This window comes from Geotrypetes seraphini, chromosome 2 (assembly GCF_902459505.1).
Source record: "Geotrypetes seraphini chromosome 2, aGeoSer1.1, whole genome shotgun sequence".
NCBI lineage: Eukaryota > Metazoa > Chordata > Amphibia > Gymnophiona > Dermophiidae > Geotrypetes > Geotrypetes seraphini.
Genome location: NC_047085.1, coordinates 477,952,387 through 477,976,308, shown reverse-complemented (window position 1 = coordinate 477,976,308; position 23,922 = coordinate 477,952,387). Strand labels below are relative to the sequence as shown.

The 23,922-nt window shown below is 46.5% G+C and overlaps 1 protein-coding gene across 1 annotated transcript in view; it reads right to left on the bottom strand.

Annotated features, from left to right (window-relative positions):
* LOC117354355 (mitogen-activated protein kinase kinase kinase 3-like) overlaps positions 1-23,922 on the bottom strand; it is a 276,906-nt gene that overhangs the window by 100,277 nt on the left and 152,707 nt on the right. The window contains exon 3 of the mRNA XM_033931730.1: positions 14,396-14,505. Within this exon, the coding sequence (XP_033787621.1) occupies positions 14,396-14,505 (110 nt within the window). The remainder of the gene's footprint in view (positions 1-14,395; positions 14,506-23,922) is intronic.

Below are 23,922 nucleotides of genomic sequence, written 5' to 3'. Positions count from 1 at the left end.
GGTCTAGGGGATTTTGGAGGTGGTTTGGGGGGCTCACCATGACCTATAAGGGAGCTGTAGTGAGATGATGACATGGCACCCTTTTTGTGAAGTTCACAGCAATGCCCTGTAAGGTACCCCACTATTTAGGTGCCATGTCTGGGTGTTCAGTCCATCATTTTGCAGACCCCTCCCATGTCCAACAGGGCTTGTTCTAGGCATTTTTCACTTGGACGAAAAGTTGGACGGAAATGTATAAAGATGGACGATTTAGCAACTTGGATGATCAGATTAGCAGGACGTATAATTAGACGATTTTCGAAACAAAAAAAATTTTGGACGTATTTTTCGAAAATGTGTCCTAGGCTGTTTTTACTTTGGAAGACTTGCGACTTAGACGCAAACGGACTTAGATGTCTCTTTTGATTATGCTCCTCCATGTCTCCAGGCTCAGAGATGTGTCACCTCTACTTTCAGTGCAGAGTTTTCAATGTAGTGTAAATTGTATGCATTGTAAACACAAAATGGAATAACATTAGTACTGTAAGAAAAGTATCTTTTTCATGTCAAAATAAAAAAACAGCGTGGCAGAAAATTGGGAATGGAGCCCAGAAAAGCACATCATGGGCATGGCATAACAGAAATTTCAGCAGGAATCCAGGTCCAAGTCTCAGCCTACTGCCTATCTTAAAATGAACATAGCCCAAATGGGACTTATTTATTTTTAAAAATGTCTTTACTGCACCTTCAAAAAGATATAAAAAGGATGGAGTCAGTCCAGAGGAAGGCAACTAAAATAGTCAGTGGGCTTCGTCATAAAGCTTATGGGAACAGACTTAAAGATCTCAATCTGTATACTTTGGAGGAAAGGCGGGAGGGGGGAAATATGAGAGAGACGTTTAAATACCTACGTGGCATAACTGCGCATGAAGCGAGTCTCTTTCAATTGAAAGGAAACTTTGGAATGAAGGTGAAAGGGGATAGATTCAGAAGCAACCTTAGAAAATACTTTTTCACGAAGAGACGGAGAGGGGGTGGAGACCAAAAAGCACATCAGTATTCACGAAAGCTTAGGACAAATACGCTGGATCTCTAAGGGAGACAGTAGATAGTATGGTTAGGCAGACTAGATAGGCCATATGGTCTTTATCTTATCCGCCTTCATTTTTCTATGTTTCAAACAGAGCAAAGTTTCCCAAATAAAGGAGATACCGCCTTATTTGGCAGGCTGATCTCTAGCCATAGAGCCTGACTCACTACTAGGGGTCAGGCACTGCCATTTTTCAAAATAGTTATGGGACAAGATGACAAGTGCTGGACACCTCTGCACACAAGGTAAGTATTATTGATCCAGGAAGGGGTCCAACTGTACTAGTAGAGTGCCTTATGAGAGGTGCCCTGGGCTAGACAGTCCGGGGGGGCGGGGGGACTTTTAAAGGTAGGGGATAAGGGACAGTGGTAAGGGAGACCAGCTAGTCTTTTTTTATTTTTTTTTTAACATGCCTCCCTTCCTGTCAGCGCGTGAGTCAATTTTTCTCACAATGCTATAAATGACTACAGATTACCATGGTGGTCGTTTATAGCACTGGGGGGTTTTCTCTCTGGCTGCACACTTTTTAACACTGTGGTATTTATTTCACATGCAGTAATTTACAACATTGGGAGTAAAAGGTGTTTTTTTTGTGTTCTGAAACTTAATGCACGGATTACTGCATCAAGCCCCAGTTAGGGAAAGGGATTGGGAGTTGTATCCAACCACACTCAAAGTGGTTTACATACAGGTTCTTCAAGCATTTTCCTTCTCTGTCCTGCTGGGCACACAATCTCTCATGTACCTGGGGCAGTGGAGGATTAAGTGACTTGCCCAGAGTCACAGGGGGCAGCGCCGGGGTTTGAACCCACAACCTCAGGCCGCTGAGGCTGTAGCTCTAACTGCTCCGCCACACTCTCCTCCTTCTCCTGGCCCTCTTCTCCAGGATGCCCCTTGTAACAGTATTTGTACTCTGCTCCTCTCCTGGCAATGCTCCAGCACCTGTAATGAAGGGTCAGGGGCTGGCATGCTGCCCATCATCGAGGACCGGTCTAGGTTACGTGGATTGACAGGGAAGCTGTACGGGTCAAAAGCACAGCTGGAGGTACCCACAACTCCCCTAAGGTGCTGCAGTAGAGCAGCCTGCGCAGGGGTAGCCCCAGGTAGTTCCAAACTTTCCTAACCCTCCTCCTGCTGTTGGGCCAGATGAACTTTGGCCACAGGCCAGACATGACGCAAGAGGCATAGGATGTGGACCCCCTGCTCTAGAATTCCACTCATTCTCAGTTTGGGTAAAACTTTGCTCTTTCAGAAATTCTTAACTGGGGAGTAGTGTTATCACATAGACAGGATATTTTTGTTTAATTCTAATTGCTGTATATCTTTGGGGGTCCTTTTACTAAGGCGTGCTAACCAATTTAGCGCATGCTAATCGTTTTTGGCGCACGCTACAGAAGGCACTCATAGAATATAATGGACGCCTTCAGCATTTAACACGCGCTAATCTTTAGCGCGTGCTACAGCGGTTAGCGTGCGCTAAATCGGTTAGCGCGCCTTAGTAAAAGGACCCCTTTGTGTATTGTTTTGGGGTTTGTTTGTTTTTTTAACGGCAATTCTTTGAATTCTTGTTGTTTGCTTTAGACTTGGCTGCTAACAGCAGAATAGACATGTTTATGTTCGGAGTTTATTTTAATGGGCTGGATGGACTGTATAGGAGCAGCCTAGGGGCGAGAGCAGCTGTGCCTCAGTACCCTGAGGTTGTGAGCTCGATTCCCACTGCAGCTCCTTGTGACTCTGGGCAAGTCACTTAGCCCTTCATTATCCCTTGTAACCACTTTGATTGTGTAAACCACACAGAAAAAGCAGCATATCAAGTCCCGTCCCCCTTTTATTTGCCGTCATCTACTATGCTATTATCTAATATAATAAAATGGTAAGCCGCGCATGCGCACTTCCTAAGTGTGCGCCGGTTTTCCGTGAGCTGTAGCGACACATAGGAAGTGCGCATGCGCGGCTTACGATTCTTTGAAAGACGCGGCGGTGGCTACTCTCTGCGGCGGATGTCGGCCCGATGGCTGGAGTTCACCGCTGAGTCCGGTGAGGAGTGCTTCCCTCAACAGGAACCGTCGGGTCTAATTCAAATACTCCCGGCAGGTCGGGAGGGGGCGGAGCAGGCTCGCACGCCTGGCGGGGACCGGACAGGAACTAGACTCCCTGCAGGAGCCAGCCTGATGGCTGGAGATAGAAACATAGAAACATAGAAATAGACGGCAGATAAGGGCCCACGGCCCATCTAGTCTGCCCACCTTAATGTCCCTCCCCTACCTTTGCCCTGTGAATAGATCCCATGTGCCGATCCCATTTGGCCTTAAAATCAGGCACGCTGCTGGCCTCAATCACCTGTAGTGGAAGACTATTCCAGCAATCAACCACTCTTTCAGTGAAAAATAATTTCCTGGTGTCACCTCGTAGTTTCCCACCCCTGATTTTCAACGGATGCCCTCTTGTTGTCGTGGGACCCTTGAAAAAGAAGATATCTTCCTCCGCCTTGATGCGGCCCGTAAGATACTTGAACGTCTCGATCATGTCCCCCCTCTCTCTGCGCTCCTCGAGCGAGTACAGCTGCAATTTGTCAAGCCGTTTTTCGTACGGTAGATCCTTGAGTCCCGAGACCATCCGGGTGGCCATTCTTTGCACCGACTCCAGTCTCAGCACATCCTTGTGATAATGCGGCCTCCAGAATTGCACACAGTACTCCAGGTGGGGCCTCACCATGGATCTATACAATGGCATAATGACTTCCGCCTTACGACTGACGAAACCCCTTCGTATGCAGCCCATGATTTGTCTTGCCTTGGACGAAGCCTGCTTCACTTGATTGGCAGACTTCATGTCCTCACTGACGATCACCGGACTGGACAGGGGGAGCAGGTAAGAGGGTGCTGCAGTACAGGAGCAGGGAAGAGGTGATTCTGGACAGGGGGGGAGGTAACAGGAAGGGAGACCTACTGCTGGATAGGGGAAGCAGGGAAGAGGTGCTGCTAGACGGGGGGTGGGGGGTGGAGGGGGGAAGGTAAAAGGAAGGGAGAAGGGCTCCTGCAAAGGAGAAGAGCTACTGCTGGATATGGGGAGCTGGAAATGGGGTGATGCTGAACAGGGGGAGATAAAAGGAGAAGGGCTACTGCTATATAGGGGGAGCAGGGAATGGGTGGGGGTGCTGCTGGACAGGGAGGAGGTAAAAGTAAGGGAGAAGGGCTGCTAGCACCCGTTAATGTAACGGGCTAAACAACTAGTAAGAATATAATAATTGCCGCTGCTGGGTCAGACCAGTGGTCCATCGTGCCCAGAAGTTTGTTATTTCATTAAATTATTCTGGAGCATAGCTGTGTTGTATCAACCGAAGGTGTCTGCGGGTCATTTAAGCATGGGACAGTTAGCGAACTGGTCTTTTTTCAGAAAAAAACTTTAAAAGTATAAATAGTGCACATCCTTATCAGTGGAATAAGAGGTGATAACACGAGACTCCAAGCAGGGTGGACTGAGGAACACTGGAAAATATTTCACCATGGAGTAGGTGAGAGACGCCTATAAAGGCCTTCTATGGGAGAGGTTAAAGACAAAACCAGTAACAGAATTGAAGAAAGCATGGAGTAAGCTCAGAGGACCCCTCTAGCTGAAGGGAACCTAGAGACCAACTGGGATCTATGGCAAAGCAGCAGAAATTGAAAAACAGGCAGACTGGAAGGTCTTACCCGTCACCATATTTGATACTTTAATACCTCCAGGCTGCAAGTAGTAATATATATACAGTATATATTTCTCATGAATGTTATCACTAGTCACACAAACTTCCTCTGAATAGCTGGTCTTATCTCCCAGAACTGAGCAATCACAGACTACATCCTCCTGTTCAACCTTGGCCCTCTGGGATATAATACTATGATTAAATGGAATTCAGTAACCATGTTACTGAACAATCAATAAATAATTTTTAAAAATATACTGTATGTATGCATTTAGAGGTAAAACAAACAAAGGACATCACACCTAATAATAGGAAAAACTGAATAGTAAATACAGTAAAATTTTGGTTTGCAAGCATAATTCGTTCCAGAAGCATGCTTGAAATGCAAAGCGAATTTCCCCACAGGAAATAATGGAAACTCAGACGATTCGTTCCACAACCCAAAAACTTTAATACAAAATATTATACATACTTGTATTTCAAGACCTCGCTCATTTAGAACAGTCACTACATTCCTGCAGCGACAGAGAGAGGAAAACCATCGGCTCAGTTGTGATACACGTGTATACTGTGTGTACTTATATTGCAAGACATTGCTTGTACATCAAGTTAAAATTTAATAAATGTTTTTGCTTGTCTTGCAAAACACTTGCACACCAAGTTACTTGCAATCCACAGTTTTACTGTATAAGCTAAACCTTGTAGAATTCTACAACAAATAAGGAAATGGAATTCTTTCTAATCCTTGCATGTGTATTGAGGGGGGAGGCATGTACACACTTATGCACACATGCTTTTTTTATATTTATATCTGTTTTGTATGTACATGCGCACGCACATATTTTTGTGGGCTCTAGCTGTGTGCTCATATTTATGCATGTACATATATTTCTAAGTATGTACCTGTTCGCATGTGTGCACACGAATGGGCATGTTAATGTGTGTGTGCTTATATCTATTTGTGTTGGTCCTCTGTGTGTCCACTGGAGAGTTGTATGTGTGTGTGGGGGGAGGGGGTTGAGAGATGAGGCAAGTTGAGTGGAGATATAGCAGTGTGGGAGGTGTTTTTTTGGAAAGTGGGGCAGTGGCATGGAATAGTTTGGCGCATGAGAGAGTTTACAGGGTGATGGAACAATTGCAGGGGGTGGGGTTTGGGTGTTTGTTTTTGAGTGTAGTACCGTATATACTCAAATATAAACTGGAATTTTTAGGCCAAAAAATTGGCCAAAAATGGGGGTTCCGGTTTATATTCAAGCCAACAATACACCCCCCTCCCAGAATTATTGCAGGCCGCTACTGCCAGGCTCTGCTCCCTGACCACCTCCCTACCCTAACCTCATACCTCATCTTGCCGATCCACGGTGGAGGCACAGCGGGCAGGAGCAAACTTTCCAAATTCCTGGCCTGCTGCTAACCGGCTGTCGCGGGTTTCTTCGGCCGCTCAGTGGCCGGTTAGCAGCAGGCAGGAACTTGGAAAGTTTGCTCCTGCCCGCTGCGCCTCCACCGGGGATCAGCAAGATGCGGTATGAGGCTAGGGCAGGGAGAGGACAAGGGGCAGATCCTGGGAGGGAGGGTGCAGAGTCTGATGGGGGAAGGAAGGAAGGGGGCTGGTTCAATGCCTGGCAGGGGAGAGAGGGAAGGGTTCTGGGTGCAGTGCCTGGCAGGAAGGGAGCTGGGTGAAGCGCCTGACAGGGGGAGGAAGGGGGCTGGGTGCAGAGTTTGGCAGGGAGGGTGCTGGGTGCAGAGCCTGACAGGGCAGGGCACTTGAATATTAAGCTGCCCGACTTATATTCGAGTCAACCATATATATATATATATATTTTATTTTTATTTTTTTTCTCTCTCCTTTTGGGGGGGAAGGGGCTCTCGACTTATATTCGGATCAAATTATATACAGTAGTTTACAAGATGCTTAGAAAGTTAAGGTTATTTTTGGAGATGGGGCAGTTTGCAAGATGGTAAAGCCGTTGTAGGGGGACAATTTACAGGATTATGGGGCAGTTGCCGTGATCATTTGGGGGGTGTCAACAGTTTGTGGGTCAATGGGCTTATTTTGAACGCTGACAGAGCAGTTGCAAGTGGTAGATTTCTTTAGGTTGGGGGCGTAAAGAGGGTGAGTGAAAGGAGAAAGTCCCTGTTATGCTTCACTCACTGTTATGGAAGCTGAAACTTTTTCTACCATAGAAATGCACTAGGATATTTTTTTTGGGGGGAGGGGGTTTATTTATCTGTAATCCCTAGGTCTCATTTGGCCTATTTTCAAATCTGATGTATCTTTTTACTAGTTTCCTGCCCCCCAAATGCCCAAGTTTCATCCCATTCAGTTTAATTTTAGAAGTTATTTTGACCCAAACATTCAGCTATTCTCCATCCCTTCTGCTAGGTTGGAAAGAATAAAAAAGGTGGGGCAACTACACTCAATGGAGAAAGAAAAGGGTAATAAAAAGAAAATCCCAGAAAGTTATGGCAGTACAAGTCAGCAAACGGTTCCTTTCAAGCAAAACATGATTCCAAAGGTCCATCTGGCAGCTAAAGGGTCCTAGACATGGTTGCCAACTTGTTGCAGATAAACACTGAGAAGTGCAAGAGATCAAAGAAAATACGTGCCATAATCCAAGACTAGGGACCAAGTCTTAGCAATTGAGTTGGTCAGCTGGCTAAGTAATCAAGAAGAAGCCAATTTAAATGCAGCAAACCACATCTTTCTATCATTTCATTTGCCAGAGATATACCGTTTCAATTAAACTAAACTAAACTAAAGCTTAACTTTGTATATCGAGTCATCATTCTGAGAAAACTCAACTCGATTTACAGCAATTAAATAAACAGGGAATGATTTACAAATGATAAATAGAAGATAATAGCAAAATTTCAAAAGAATTAATTTTCAAAATGTTTGGCAAATTAAAAATTTTTTTTTTTAGTTATAAATATAACCCAACTGACAATGTTGCTTCGTTTCTCAAGTAAGCATGCACTAAGACCTGGTACCTCTTCTTAGGTTGGGACACATGTATCTAAGCCTACGAAAGACAACAGCACATTTGCTGGGATATCATTTTGGATCAAAACCTTACCTTCCACGAGCAAATCAGCTTGGTGGTCAGTAAATGCTTCTATAAACTGAAACTCATCCGCTCTATTGCATCGTTGCTCGATCCCCATTCATTAAATATTCTTATCCATTCCTTAGTCATTTCCAACATTGATTACTGCAACTCACTATCAGTCAGAAAGAGATATGCAGACTACAAAATGCAGCTGTTAAACTTATATACCATACAAAAAAATTCAACCATGTCACCCCTCTTCTACGCGATGCACACTGGCTTCCCTACTGCATCACATTTAAAATTCTACTCCTCACTTACAAAACCAAACAATCCAATATCCCATCCTTTAAAGAGAAACATTTAATCCCCTATACTGCAACCCGTAATTACATTACATTAGTGATTTCTATTCCGCCAATACCTTGCAGTTCAAGGCGGATTACAAAAGAAGTTATCTGGCCATTTCCAGAGTAATTGAATAGTAGAGCGGTTTGTTACAGAGAATTGGGATGAGTCTTGCGGTGTTAGTTTGTCTTAAAGGATGTCTTGAATAGGATGGTTTTTATTTCTTTTCTAAACGATTTGTAGTCTGTAGTCATTATCAGTAAATTGGAGAGTTGATAGTCTAGTTTTGCTGCTTGGGTGGGTAATCTAAGCTCAAATTATCAAGACCTAGTAGAAGTCCCTTCCACTCAATACATTTTTTATGATACCACCAGAAAGTCTATTTTCTTCGTTATGGCACCCTCACTTCAGAATGCTCTTCCCCTCCACATTAAATAAGAGTCATCCTTAGAATTATTTAGGTCAAAAATCAAAACTTTCCTATTCAAGGACGCATATAGTACTTAATATCAGAGCCTCTATTTCCCCCTTTGGAAAATACTCTGTTCAGGCTTTCCACTCCAAACGCTTCCTTCGAAGCGAAACACTCCCAATTTGTTTTGTCCTCTCCCTTCCGTTATTAAAAATTATTATTTTTTTTAAATGTCAATGCATTTTTTTTACCACCTCTTGTTCCTCTCTTCCTGTCATGTTAGTCCTTTATGGTCTAGTATTCCCCCCTTGCAAATTTTTAATTGTCACATGTGGATATTGTTTTTTGGGGTTTTTAAAAATGTCTAGATAAATTTTTGATAGATGGTATATCAAAGAAATAACAAACTTGGAAACAATGACGTGACCATTTGTAAGAATTTAGGTAGTAGCAGTAAGCAGGTTCTAGTCTTCAAGACTTCCGTTTCATTGTCAGAGCTAAAATATTCATCAAACACATGCAATATTAATTGCAATCTGCCTAGATATTGATAAATAAGAATGTGGGTGACAAGAGGCTCTAAAAATCAAAACATTCATAGGAAACAGCAATCTTTCAAAGCTAATTGGCACAAGACTCAACCATTCAATAATTCTTTAATGAAATAATCAAGCCTATATAATGCATCAGGGTATGTATTTGATCCTCCCCAAGCTCATGAAAAATCTTCCAGATTGGTTATGGTTGGAATGGCAACTCCTGTCTTCATTGAGATTGGGTCACATCTAGAGTATCAAGTTACCTAGGCTGTATAAGGACAATAGAATGTTATTAGACACATGACAGATATTAAAATTTATTAATAATTTAACACCTATTCTGATTCATAAATCCACGTGTCAGTCCCTTTGGCAGAACTCCAAGATTCAAATTGGCAGGTTTAAGGTCATCTGGAAGTATTGAATGAAGGCGGGCACACATACACTAGATGATGTTATTTCACATGGGAAAATGCTTGATTTTCCACGACTGCAACAATCTTTTGGTATTGTTAAGTCTCAAAATTATAGATGGTTGTAGTTGAAGCAAGCCATTCAGAAGGGGTTCCCTGATTGGCAAAATCTTAAAAATCAGTATAGTTTGCCGGTACTATGTTTCCAGACAGATTTCCTGGCCACTCAGTGGTAAAAATTAATATCTGAATTTTTGAATAAGAAACCAAAGACTGGTCTTCATGACATTTAGAGCATTGAGATAAAGCAGCAGATTTCTGCGTCTCAATGGCCACGAATTTGGACTTGGAGGATGAGGTGTATGGCGTCTGCATCTATGAAACAAACATGGTTTTTCTTGTTATATAGAGCATTTTGGACCCCTGTTTGATTACAGAAATTAGATAGTTCCAAGTCTAATAGATGTCATCTTGAAGTTGGGACGTTGGATCATTTACTGTTCTATTGTCCATTGATACTGGAGATCCATTTGGGATCAAGTGAATAAATTATTGGAAAATCCAGTAGCGTTGACGTACAATACCGTGTTATTAGCACGTTAATGAAGATCAAAAGCCAAATATCTTCCCATAATAATACACTTCTCTGTATTATGACAGGGGTTGCCATAATTGGAAAAACTGGGATCGGTTAAATTATACTTTCTGGTGGGGAATCTCTATGCCACATTTTTAAAATGGAGCATTTGATGGCCATACAACAGTGACATTATAAGAAATTTATGGATGTTTGAGAGCCATTGACAGAATTCTGTAAGGAGTGATTGTTGATTTTGCCCTTTGATCATGCACGTCCAGGGAGGGTGGGTGGGGAGTTACTTAGAGTGCAATTGTTGGATATGTATAAAGGGGGGGATGATATATGTATTTGTCATAAAAATTTGATAGAATTTAAGTGTTGTTAAAATTTAAAATGTCTGTGAAATATGTTGCACTTATTTTTGGCTTTATTAAAATGAATAAAGATATTAAAAAAAAAAGTTATTTAATGAAATAGATCACATTCTGACACAGGGACTGAGGAAGCAAAATGCATTTTTGATTCAGTGGCAGCTGTTGCTATTTCTGGCACACTTCAGTGCTATCAACAAGTCGGGGGGGGGGGGGGGGGAGGGTGAAAGCAAAAGAAAGCATCAATCAGGGAGAAAGTGAAAACAGTATTTAACTCCAAGCGATTGTAACCAAAAATATGAAAACCCAATTCAGGTTTGCCCCAAAAGTAAATGTGATATGATATAAATTGGGGGGGGAGGGGGTAGGAGAGCAGTGAAGCAGTAGTAGGTCTGGGGGACTAATTAGTTACAACTATAAAAATGTTAAAGACAGCCCATTATATTCTATGGACGCGTTAGCATTTAGCGCACACTAATATTTAGCACGCGCTAAATCGGCTAGTGCGCCTTAGTAAAAGACCCCCATTGTGAGTATCTTTGTCCCAACAATGGGGGAATCTCCCTCTTGCACAACACAAACTATCAGAAACCGCCCGCAAACGCTCCTACAGTCACTTCATCCCTCAATTCTGGAACCAACTTCCCCCCCCCTACCCCGCAAATCAGATTACAGAACTCATTGATGACCTTCTGGTAAAGATCCTCCTCTTCAACTAAAATGACAACTGCAATCTACCCCCAGTGTCAGGTCAAAAGCGTGCCGGGACAAAGGCGCGCGCAGACAATTGAGCGCTGCGCGGAGGCGCGCGCCGCAGAAAATTACTGTTTTTAGGGCTCCGGGGGGGGGGGGGCGTGGGGGGAACCCCCCCCCCACTTTACTTAATAGAGATCGCGCCGCGTTGTGGGGGCTTTGGGGGGTTGTAACCCCCCACATTTTACTGAAAACTTCACTTTTTCCCTGTTTTTAGGGAAAAAGTTAAGTTTACAGTAAAATGTGGAGGGTTACAACCCCCCAAACCTCCCACAATGCCGGCGCAATCTCTATTAAGTAAACTGGGGGGGGGCTCCCCAACAAAACCCCCTGTCGGAGCCCCTAAAAACTGTAATTTTCTTCGGTGCGCACCTCCGTCTTGCGCTCAGTTGTCGGCGCGCACCTTTGTCTTTCGCGGGGTTGTCTATGAACCATCTACCCCTCACCCCCCTTAAACTCCCCCTTCCTTCTACTCTCCCTTCTCCTTTCTGAACCTCTACTTAAATTGCCGTATAGTCCTTGTCCTTAAACTACTGTATAGTCTTTGTATTGTCCAAATGTACTCCACTGTGAATGTTTGCTTGTAGGCCGTTCTGCGCTAAATAAATGTTGAGAGCAGAGACCATAAGAAAGCCGATGACAAGTCAACCATTTTAACAAACTTTATACTCTTCTCATATTTATTATCCACACGATTCTCAATAGTGATTCAAAGCGGATTACAAGAAGAGAAAGCCTACGTTAGGTGATTTACATGCAATGTGTCCTTACAAACTCAAATGGACTAACTTCTGTTATCAAAGTCCCACACTCCTCCTTCAATTCACAAATATCGCATTGTTTCAAATTATCCTTCCTATCACCTCAACGAGTTCGGCGGAAGATGTTTGAGGCTACCTTTGAATACAAGGACCTTTTATCTGGAACAAACTTCCAACATACCTAAGACAACCCACCACTTATCTTGACTTCCGGAAGAAACTAAAGACATACCTTTTCTCTCTATAGACAACCTCCTATCTTTCACCTTTTCCCTTTAACAACGAGAAGATCTGATTTAAAAATATAACTTGAACTAGATTCAATTCTTATTGTAAAGCACATAGATTCCTTGTAGAAAATTGCGGGATATAAGACACTGTATCATATGGGTAATATATATACAATTTCAATTGGGTCCAACAGTATTACTGTATATACTCAAATATAAACCGAGATTTTTAGGCATTCATGAAGTTGCCATGGAAACTCGCAACAGCCATTTTCAACAATGAGTCTGATGGAGCAGGGGCATAAGAGCATTGCTCCTGCCTCAGTTTACCTCTGGACCACCATGACATCAAAGATAGACTGTGGATGGGTCCGGGGGATGGGAGGGAGGCGGGGTGGAGCAGAGCCAACTGGGACAGGATGTGGGAGGGATTGCTCCTGTCCCGGCTCACCACTGGACCACCGTGGCTTAAGGCAGGCTCACAGGAGGCTTGCAATAGCTGGGGTTGTGGCTGGAGCTACCAGGCTGGGATGGGCCAGGACACCTCAGGGAAGATAAGATTATTGGTGCCGTGGGGGAGGTAGAAAGGAGAGAGAGCATTACTGTACTTGGATATAAACTCTTGGTTTATATTTGAGTCAACCTTTTTCCCTCTATTTTGGAGAAAAAAGGTTACTTTGGAACAGCACCTTAAAAACCCGGACATTTCACCATGCTTCCTTTTTTTTCCATAAAGTATCTTATAAATGTAAGAAAAAAAACTTATGTTGAATTCAACAGGTAAATATCGAGGTAAGTAGTAACATATATCGCCCAAATTACAACAAAATGAAAGGAATTAATAGAAAAGCCATCAAAGCTAGAAAGAAAGAAACCCCATCTTGAGATGGGAAAACCATCACCCTTCATCACCCCAAGTGCCATAATAATGTCTATAAATACTGAGTGGAACGGAACAGGTGGATTTAAAAAAAACAACCAAAACACTAGGACTAGGGGGCACACATTGAAGCAACTAAAAGGTAAATTTAAAACAAACTGGAGAAAATATTTCTATAGTTAAACTAAACTAAACTAAACCTTAAGTTTATATACTGCATCCTCTCCATGAATATAGAGCTCAGCACGGTTTACATAGTAACATAGTAGATGACGGCAGATAAAGACCCGAATGGTCAATCCAGTCTGCCCAACCTGATTCAATTTAAAATTTATTTATTTATTTATTTTTTTTCTTCTTAGCTATTTCTGGGCGAGAATCCAAAGCTTTTCCCGGTACTATGCTTGGGTTCCACCTGCCGAAATCTCTGTTAAGACTTACTCCAGCCCATCTACACCCTCCCAGCCATTGAAGCCCTCCCCTGCCCATCCTCCACCAAACGGCCATACACAGACACAGACCGTGCAAGTCTGCCCAGTAACTGGCCTTAGTTCAATATTTAATATTATTTTCTGATTCTAAATCTTCTGTGTTCATCCCACGCTTCTCTGAACTCAGTCACAGTTTTACTCTCCACCACCTCTCTCGGGAGCGCATTCCAGGCATCCACCACCCTCTCCGTAAAGTAGAATTTCCTAACATTACAAGAGCTTAATAAAGGAAAAGAATAGCACACTGAGTTTGGTGGATTGAGAATAGGGTGGGAGGAGAGCGTTGCGATGTGGTCACAGCAATTAGCTTAGCAGGGTTTAAAAAGGTTTGCCTAATTTCCTAAAACAAAAGTCCATAAACCATTATTAAGATGGGGAAATCCACAGCTTATTTCTAGACTAAGCAGCATAAAATCTGTTTTACTCTTTTGGGACCTTGCCAGGTACTTGTGACCTGTATTGGCCACTGCTGAAAACAGGATATTAGGCTTGATGGATCTTCAGTGTGCCCCATCATGGCAATGCTTATGTTCTTATTAGGTAAATCTTACCAGCTAGGACTGAAGCAGAAATCCGTATCATAAAAAGTATGACAAAAACCACTAAGTCCTTCTCTTCTATCAGCAATGAAATACACAGGTAGGGGAGGGTACAGGGTCCACGAGTGCATAGCTGGTTCTCCATTTCTTACAACCCATCCATGAGATGCCAAGCCTACGAGCTCCCAGGACCCGGCTACGCCACACGTTTGCCAAAGCCCTCCATATCTTTAAGCCTAGCTTCAGCCAACAAACAATGCGTTCTAAGACCGACCTGTTTGTGCGAGAGAAAGTTATTCTTATTCCGGTTGGTGTCCAACAATCCTCCACGTCTGCCCAAGGCAGCCAGATCTTTCATAATTGAATTTAGAGCTTCCTCTTCATCTGCAAAAAAATGACAAACAGAAATGACTTAATCAAGTCACCAAAAGGCTAATATCAACATTAAAACTATTAAAAGAATCCAGGTACTCTCTCTTTCTCTCCAACATGCTACACATTCAGGCCCAGATTCTATAAATAGTGTTCCAATTGTAGGCGGCAGTAGGCGTCCTACTGCTGTCTAACCAGCCAATCGGGATGCACGTTTGGTTTTTAAAAAAAAAAAAACTCCCGAGGCCTACATTGGAGGCGCGCAAGCCCGCCTAAGTTTGCCTAAGACAAGGCGTGGATTACCCCGGAAGTAGCCTTAGGCGGACCTAGGCGGTCATACGCATCTCCCTAGGCCAACGGGAGGCGCGTACAATGTAGACCGGCAAAATGCTGGCCTACACTGTAGTGGATGCGGCCGCTGAGCTTATCGCAGCAAGGGATCTCCCTGCTGCGATAAGTTTAGCGGCCGCAATAGCGGCTGCCTGCCCCCGCCTGAACAATCGCAGGCAGCAGGGATGCCCAATTCCTCCTGCCAGAACCCCACCACCGAATGACTGCAAGCTGGAGTGATACCCAATCCCTCCTGCCGGACTCCCCCCATAGATCATGCCACCCTCCACCCCCCCGGACCCACCCCCACCTCACCTAAACTCTCCTGGACCCCCCTGACCCTCCATAACCTTTTAGGAAGGCCGGCCTGATGGGTCTTCCCTCCATCCATCCATCTGGCCTCCATCTGAATGAGGCAGGCCTGCCCCTTCCCTGTGCATTGTGGGATGTACCGGGGAGTGGCCTAAGACCTGATTGGCCCAGGTACCTTAAGGCCCCGCCCCATAGGAGGGGCCTTAGACACCAGGGCCAACCGAAATCTTAGGTTGGCCTGTGCCTAAGCCCCCTCCCATGGGCGTGGTCTTAGGCATCTGAGCCAACCGGAATCTAAGGTAGGCCCATGTGCCTATGGGCAGGGCCTTAGGCACATGGGCCAACCTAAGATTCCACAATTTGAAGGGAGGCCCAAGCCCAAAGTGAGAGGGAGTGGGAGCTAGATTCCCTCATGAGTATATTACTGGTACTAGCACACCTCTAGCCCAATGCCTCCAGTTGCTCTGCAGGAAATTACATAAGAAGGAAGTAAACATTGTTCACCTCTCAAGACAGAGGAAACATTATAAGTGGGCACTGCTCTACTCACTTCAACCTATAAGCACAGGGCCAGTTTTAGACATGCTGGATCCCAGGGCAGAAAAATTAAGGAAGGGGTCCCTGATCCTCTCTTCTCTCTGCACCCTCCCTCTGATAATAACTTTAACCCCCTCTTTTACTAAAGCCAGCAGCACGGGACGGCATGGTAAATGATTTGCCACATGGCACTCGGCTGCACAGCTTTATAAAAAGAGTAATAAATGACTTCTTTATATACAAAACACAGACAGACCTTTACCAAATACAGTATATCCCCGAAGTTCACGGGGGTTGTGTTCCAGGAGCACCCGCGAACTTCAAAAAACCGCGATTATTAGATGTGGTTTAGGAGAGGGGATTGGAGGTGGGACAGGGCTGCAGAGGTGACGACAGAGGTGACAGCGGCGGCTGCTGCGAGTGCCAATGCAGGCGGTGGCGGTTGCGGCTCTGACCCAGGTCGGGATCGCTGGTCAGGCAGAGCGGATCGGGGGAACCATAGGAGGCGAACAGAAAAAACCGCAAATGACTGGGGGCATGAACTGGGACTTCACGGGAGTATACTGTACAGAACAAGGGATTGCAAATAGGGAATGGGGACTTATATACCACCTTTTTTTGTTGCTTTGACAAATTTAGAGCTGACATTCAAAGCGTTGGGCACTAGAGGATTAAGTGACTTGCCCAGGGTCAGAAGGAGCAGTACCAGGATTTGATCTCACCACCTCTGGGTGCAGAGGCAGCAACTTAGCCAGTGAACCCCAATAAATTAAACTCAGCAAGGATTAGAAAACTGGAGAAATAAAACCCAGATATGCACTTCTTTCTATACTGAACACACAGGGATTCCAGGCCCAGGTCCACCCAAAATTAGCCACCTCCCTTGCTGGTGGGGATCCCAAAACCCTGCCAGTTGAAGACCACTTCCACCAGTCTGGCAGCCAGAAATCTCCAAGCTCTGCAGCTAGTGGCAGTATCCCTGAGCTGCCACTAGCTGAAGAGTTTGGGCCGCCGGATTGGAGGAAGAGGTCTTTAGCCGGCAGAGCTATGAGCAGTCCACTGACTCAGATCTTTATATCTTGTATTTGGGCAGGAGGCAAGGCAGAAAGAAAATTTAGTGCTCACTCACTTCGGGCTCAGGACCAGTGCCCACCCCCACACCTCACCCCCCCATCAGCTGTCTGGTAAGCCACTGAACAAAATACAAATATCTGTGATGCACATATTCCAAAGCTAACACATTCCAGGTAATACATTTCAAATAAAACATTTTTTTCTACCTTTGTTGTCTGCACATTTTGCTTTTCTATCAAGTTGGTCCCATTTTGTCTCTTCTGATAATTCCCTTTCTAGTGGTTGCTGTCCATATGTCTTTTCTCCTCTCTTCTTTCGTTTCCTCACTACTGTCTTTGATATACTGATCTTTCCTTTTTAGATCTTCTTGCTATATTTTTTTTTTTTTGCTTTTCTGCCTCTCCGTCCAATCAAATTTCACCCTTGTCTTTCTTTTTACTTTTCAGCTACTTACCAGCTTTCCTTCTCCTTTCTCATGCTCTAGCTTTCCCATTTCCTATCTCCTTCTGTATAAGGACGCTTTCAAAACATAGAAACCATAACTTACCAAGCACTAAATCTTTAGTCTTTAATGAGTCTTATGAGTAGGTCGCCAAATTATTCTTTACTTTACTTCATATTCTGGTTATATGCTCCCACCTTTATGTATTTTTCCCTAAATGTTTCTTTTTCTTTCTTTAAATATTGTAGTTCATCCCCCTTGCCTTTTGTACCTGTTTGTATTAGAACGTAAATAATTTGTTTACAATGTCTTGTTTTGTCTTTCCCCTTTATTTTATTTATTTTTTTAATTGTTATATGCATTGAAATATATGATATTGCGTAGATAAAGCACAGTTACTTACCGTAACAGGTGTTATCCAGGGACAGCAGGCAGATATTCTTAACACATGGGTGACGTCACCGACGGAGCCCTCGGTACGGACCTTTTTAACTAGAAGTTTCTAGTTGGCCGCACCGCGCGTGCGCGAGTGCCTTCCCGCCCGACGGAGGAGTGCGTGGTCCCCAGTTAGTATAAGCCAGCTAAGAAGCCAACCCGGGGAGGTGGGTGGGACGTAAGAATATCTGCCTGCTGTCCCTGGATAACACCTGTTACGGTAAGTAACTGTGCTTTATCCCAGGACAAGCAGGCAGCATATTCTTAACACATGGGTGACCTCCAAGCTAACAAAGAGGGAGGTGGGATGGTTGGCCATTAGGAAAATAAATTTTGTAACACAGATTGGCCGAAGTGTCCATCCCGTCTGGAGAACGCATCCAGACAGTAGTGAGTAGTGAATGTGTGAACTGAGGACCAAGTGGCCGCCTTGCAGATTTCCTCGATGGGCGTGGAGCGGAGGAAAGCTACAGAAGCAGCCATAGCTCGGACTCTGTGGGCCGTGACAGTTCCTTCCAGTGAGAGACCGGCCCGAGCATAGCAGAAAGCAATACAGGCAGCAAGCCAATTGGAAAGTGTCCGTTTGGAGACAGGACGACCCAAACGGTTGGGATCGAAAGACAAAAATAGCTGAGGGGATGTTCGGTGAGCTCTGGTACGATCAAGATAGTAAGCAAGGGCACGCTTACAATCCAGCGTGTGCAACGCCTGTTCCCCAGGATGCGAGTGAGGCTTAGGGAAGAAGACGGGCAGCACAATGGACTGGTTGAGGTGAAAAGCTGAGACCACCTTGGGAAGGAATTTAGGGTGGGTACGCAGAACAACCTTGTCATGGTGAAAAACAGTGAACGGTGGGTCGGCAACCAGTGCATGTAGTTCGCTAACCCTCCTGGCAGAGGTGATGGCAATCAGGAAAAGCACCTTCCAGGTAAGGAGTCTAAGTGAAGTTGTGGCAAGAGGCTCGAATGGAGGCTTCATGAGAGCTGAGAGTACCACATTCAGGTCCCAGACGACTGGAGGAGGCTTGAGGGGTGGTTTGATATTGAAGAGCCCTCGCATAAATCTGGAAATCAGAGGATGAGCCGTGAGGGGTTTTCCGAGAATGGGCTCATGAAACGCAGTGATGGCACTGAGGTGGACTCTGATGGAGGTAGTTTTGAGGCCAGCATTGGACAGCGAGAGCAAATATTCCAATACGGTTTCCACCGCTAAGGAGGTGGGTTCCTGATGATGCCGGAGACACCACGAGGAGAATCTGGTCCATTTCTGATGGTAACATTGGAGGGTGGCCGGCTTCCTGGAGGCGTCCAAGATGAGGCGGACCGGCTGAGATAGGTTCTCTGGAGAGGTCAGCCCGAGAGAAACCAGGCTGTCAGGTGGAGCGAAGACAGATTGGGATGCAGTAGACTGATGCTGCTGCGTAAGTAGAGTAGGAAACACAGGAAGTAGAATGGGTTCCCTGGAGCTGAGTTGGAGCAGGAGTGAGAACCAGTGTTGGCGAGGCCACCGAGGTGCGATAAGAATCATGGTGGCGTGGTCCTTGCGGAGTTTGGACAAGGTCCGCAACATCAGAGGAAGTGGAGGGAAGGCATACAGGAACCGATCCCTCCAATCGAGCAGGAATGCATCCGGAGCCAGACGGTGGGGAGAGAAGAGTCTGGAACAGAATTGGGGCAGCTGATGATTGTGAGGTGCTGCAAAGAGGTCCACCTGCGGAGTGCCCCATCGAGCAAAGATGGAGAGCAGAGTCGGAGGGTCCAACGTCCACTCGTGAGGTTGAAGGATGCGGCTGAGATTGTCGGCCAGAGAGTTCTGTTCGCCCTGGATATAGACCGCCCTGAGAAAAAGATTGCGGTCCGTGGCCCAGGTCCAGATGCGCAGAGCCTCCAAACAAAGGGGGCGAGATCCGGTGCCGCCTTGCTTGTTTATGTAGTACATGGCGACTTGATTGTCTGTGCACAGGAGGAGGACTTGAGGACAGAGAAGATGTTGGAAAGCCTTGAGGGCGTAAAACATGGCTCTGAGTTCCAGGAAATTGATGTGATGACGACGCTCCTGTGGGGTCCAAAGTCCCTGGGTGCGTAGATCTCCTAGGTGAGCTCCCCACGCGTAGGGGGACGCATCTGTGGTGATGATCATAGAGTGGGGGGGCAGATGGAAAAGTAGACCCCTGGAAAGATTTGAGGAGTTCAACCACCATTGGAGAGATTGCTGAAGAGATGATGTCACAGAGATGGGATGAGAAAGAAGATCCGTAGTCTGTGACCATTGGTTGGCGAGAGTCCACTGAGGCGTACGAAGGTGGAGACGTGCCAGAGGAAGGACATGCACCGTCGAGGCCATGTGACCCAGGAGGACCATCATCTGTCGGGCAGGAATGGAGGGATGCATGAGCACCTGATTGCAGAGATGGAGCAGGGTCCGCTGGCGATCGGAGGGGAGAAAGGCCCTCATTAGCGTGGTGTCCAGAACTGCCCCAATGAATTGAAGTCGCTGGGTGGGAAGCAGATGCGACTTGGGGTAGTTGATCTCGAACCCCAGGAGGTGGAGGAGAGAGATGGTGTGATGAGTAGCTTGTAGCACGAGTTGAGATGAAGGTGCTTTCACCAACCAATCGTCCAAGTAGGGGAACACCTGGAGGTTGTGAGACCTGAGGAAGGCCGCTACCACTATAAGGCACTTGGTGAAGACCCTGGGGGAGGAAGCGAGGCCGAACGGTAGCACCTTGTACTGATAGTGGTGGTGCAGTACCTGGAACCGCAGGTAGCGGCGAGAGCTCTGATTGATGGAGATGTGAGTGTAGGCCTCTTTGAGGTCCAGGGAACATAGCCAGTCGTGTTGAGAAAGAAGTGGGTAAAGCGTGGCAAGGGAGAGCATTCTGAACTTCTCCTTGACCAGACACTTGTTGAGGTCCCTGAGATCGAGAATGGGACGGAGGTCTCCCGTCTTTTTGGGAACCAGGAAGTAGCGGGAGTAGAATCCCTGACCCCTTTGATCTGGAGGTACTTCTTCGATGGCATTGAGAAGGAGGAGGGATTGAACCTCCCTCAGGAGGAGGGGGGTTTGAGATGAGTGTGAAGCAGACTCTACGGGAAGGTTGTCCGGTGGAAGAGTCTGGAAGTTGAGAGAGTAGCCGTGGCGGATGATGTTGAGGACCCACTGGTCCGACGTGATGACTTCCCAACGGCTGGAGAAAATGGTGAGACGACCCCCGATGGGCTGTGGAAGAGGTAGCAAGGGTGGATGACTGGCTATGCCCTGGAGAGAAGAGTCAAAAGGGCTGAGATTGTTTAGCAGGCTGAGGAGGCTTAGAGGGTTGAGTGGCCTGAGATCGAGCCTGGGCATGGTGCTGCTGTTGACGGGGTCGCCGAGATTGCTGGGGAGGCGGATTGAGTGGCCTGGCTGAGAACCTCCGCTGATAAGATGATTGAGGCCGATAGGGTCGGGCAGGCGGAGCCTTCTTTTTCGGCTTGATCAGGGTGTCCCACCTGGTCTCATGGGCAGAGAGTTTCTGGGTGGTGGAATCCAGCGACTCTCCAAAAAGTTCATCCCCGAGACAGGGGGCGTTGGCCAGACGATCCTGGTGGTTGATGTCCAGGTCGGAGACTCTGAGCCAGGCTAAGCGACGCATGGCTATGGCCATGGCAGAGGCCCGAGAGGTGAGCTCGAAGGAGTCGTATATCGAGCGGACCATATACTTGCGCATTTGGAGAAGGCCAGAGATGTGTTGTTGGAAAAGCGGGACCTTGCGCTCAGGAAGGTACTTTTGGAGGGCAGACAGTTGTTGGACCAAATGTTTCAGATAGAAAGAAAAATGGAAGGAATAGTTGTTTGCCCTGTTGGCAAGCATGGCATTCTGGTAAAGCCTCTTGCCAAACTTGTCCATGGTCTTACCTTCTCTGCCAGGAGGGGTAGAGGCATAGACACTGGAGCCCTGAGTCTTTTTTAAGGTGGATTCAACCAGAAGAGACTCATGGGGCAATTGAGATTTGTCGAATCCAGGAATAGGGATGACACGGTAAAGGTTGTCCAGTTTACGGGGGGCTCTCGGTACCGTGAGGGGACTTTCCAAGTTTTTGTAAAATGTTTCCCGCAGGATGTCATGCACGGGAAGCTTGAGGAACTCCTTAGGAGGTTGCTCAAAGTCTAAAGCCTCTAGAAAGGCTTGAGACTTCTTTGAGTCAGATTCTAGGGGAAGGGATAGGGCAGCAGACATTTCTCTCAGAAATTTAGAAAATGAGGACTGCTCTGGTTTAGAGGTGGCATCGGGTGCCGATGGTTCCTCATCAGATGAGGAGGGATCCTCCTCGGTACCGAGAGGAGTTTCCTCCCATAAGTCAGGGTCCCTGACCTCTGGTGCATGTCGAGACACCGGGGTGGAGGGCGCGGTATGGCGAGTCTTGGACAAAGACTTTCCAGAGCGCACCGAAACGGTACCAGGAGAGGAAGACCGGCGTCGATCTCGGTCCCAGGAAGAATGCCGTACCGCCTGGTGCCGAGGAGGATCCAATGTGGCATGGGAATGAACCACCGGATCGACATGGAGTTGTTCGGCCGAAAGGATCGGCATGGAGGTGTTTACTGGTACCGAAGGGGTGGACACCGGGGGCTCGGTACGGGGCTCGGGCCGGTCTGGTACCGGAAGGAGCGGTGCCAGGATAGTGGGCAACAGGTGTTCAAGTTGTTGCTTTAACTGTTCCTGGAGTTGAGCTTTTAAGATGGCCGAGATACGGTCATCCAGGGGTGGCATCGGAACCGCTTTCTTTTTCTTCGGTTCCTTGGATGCCGCTCCACGCCCCGGCGATGAGGAGGCTGATGACGAGGCACTCACCGAGATCGGGGCGGAGCGTTTGCGGGACCGGTGCGATGCCGGTAGGGCTGGTGTCGCCACCGTAGCCGGAGGGCGCTCAAGGGAAGAGGAAGGCTTCTTAGCCGGCTTACCTGGCGCCAGCGGCGCCGATGTGGGGTCGGTCGGTGTCGAGGTCGATGGTGCCGATTTTTGAGGTACCGCCGTTGAAGATGAGGAGTCCATCGCCGACTCGGTGCCGAAGAGAAGAGTTTGTTGAATTCTTCGGTTTTTAAGGGTTCTCTTTTGAAGAGTGGCACAGCGGGTGCAGGAGTCCGCCCGATGCTCCGGACCCAGACACTGCAAGCACCAATTGTGTGGGTCAGTGATGGAGATCGGGCGTGCACACCGCTGGCACTTCTTAAAACCGACCTGCGGGGGCATGAAGGGGAAGATAGCCTCCGCAAAATCGAAGCCCGAGGCCTGTATACTGGCAACAGGCCCCGCCGGGGCAAAAACGGAAAAAAGGGGAAAAAAGCAAAGTTTTTTTTTTTTTTTTTTTGCAAATCAAAGTAAAATAAACCCGAAGGTAAAGAAAGAAAAATAAGGAAAAAAAGCGCGAGCGGGAAGGCAAAAAAGTGGTTTCAACGGCCGTTGAAAAAACACACGCGTCTTCTTCGCTCCGCGGAAACGAAGAAACTGGGGACCACGCACTCCTCCGTCGGGCGGGAAGGCACTCGCGCACGCGTGGTGCGGCCAACTAGAAACTTCTAGTTAAAAAGGTCCGTACCGAGGGCTCCGTCGGTGACGTCACCCATGTGTTAAGAATATGCTGCCTGCTTGTCCTGGGATAACAAATCTTAGTAAACTTGAAACTCATGCCTTCCCCAGCCTCCTATTCCCTTATACTTTTCATCTATGCCTCTGTATTTGCTATCCTCCTCTCATTCATATCCTTGCCACCCCCTCTGCTTCTCCCACAGTGCCACAATTTCCAGTATATTCCCTCCCTCCATTCTTGTAACTCAGCATCTCCTGTCCTCCTCCCCCTCGTGGTCTGACATCTCCCTGTCCTTTTTCCTCTACCATCTTCCTGTCCCTCCTCCTCCCACAGTCCATTATCTCACATCTTCTCTCCCCTCCCCATCACTGTCAAACATTGCTCCCGCTTTCTTTCCTGATGTTTGTCCCTCCTTTCACTCCATGATCCCGCATCACTCACCCCACCGTCCAACATTTCTCCTTCTCATCCCTTGTTCCAACATATTTCTTGTTCTTTCCAACTGCCCTTCATCTAGCATCTTCCCCTCCAAGGCCTGCCTGTCTGTCTCCCCTGTGCCCAGCATCTCTGCCATTCTCTTCCCTTGCCAATTATGCAGTCTGCAATGTGTTTTGACAACTTTGTGTCATCTGCAAATTTAAATACGAGTGACTAAGGTATTCGCCGGGGGACGCCTGGCTGAGCCTCCGTGTGTGCGGATCACCGGACTAGATGGACCCCAGGTCTGATCCT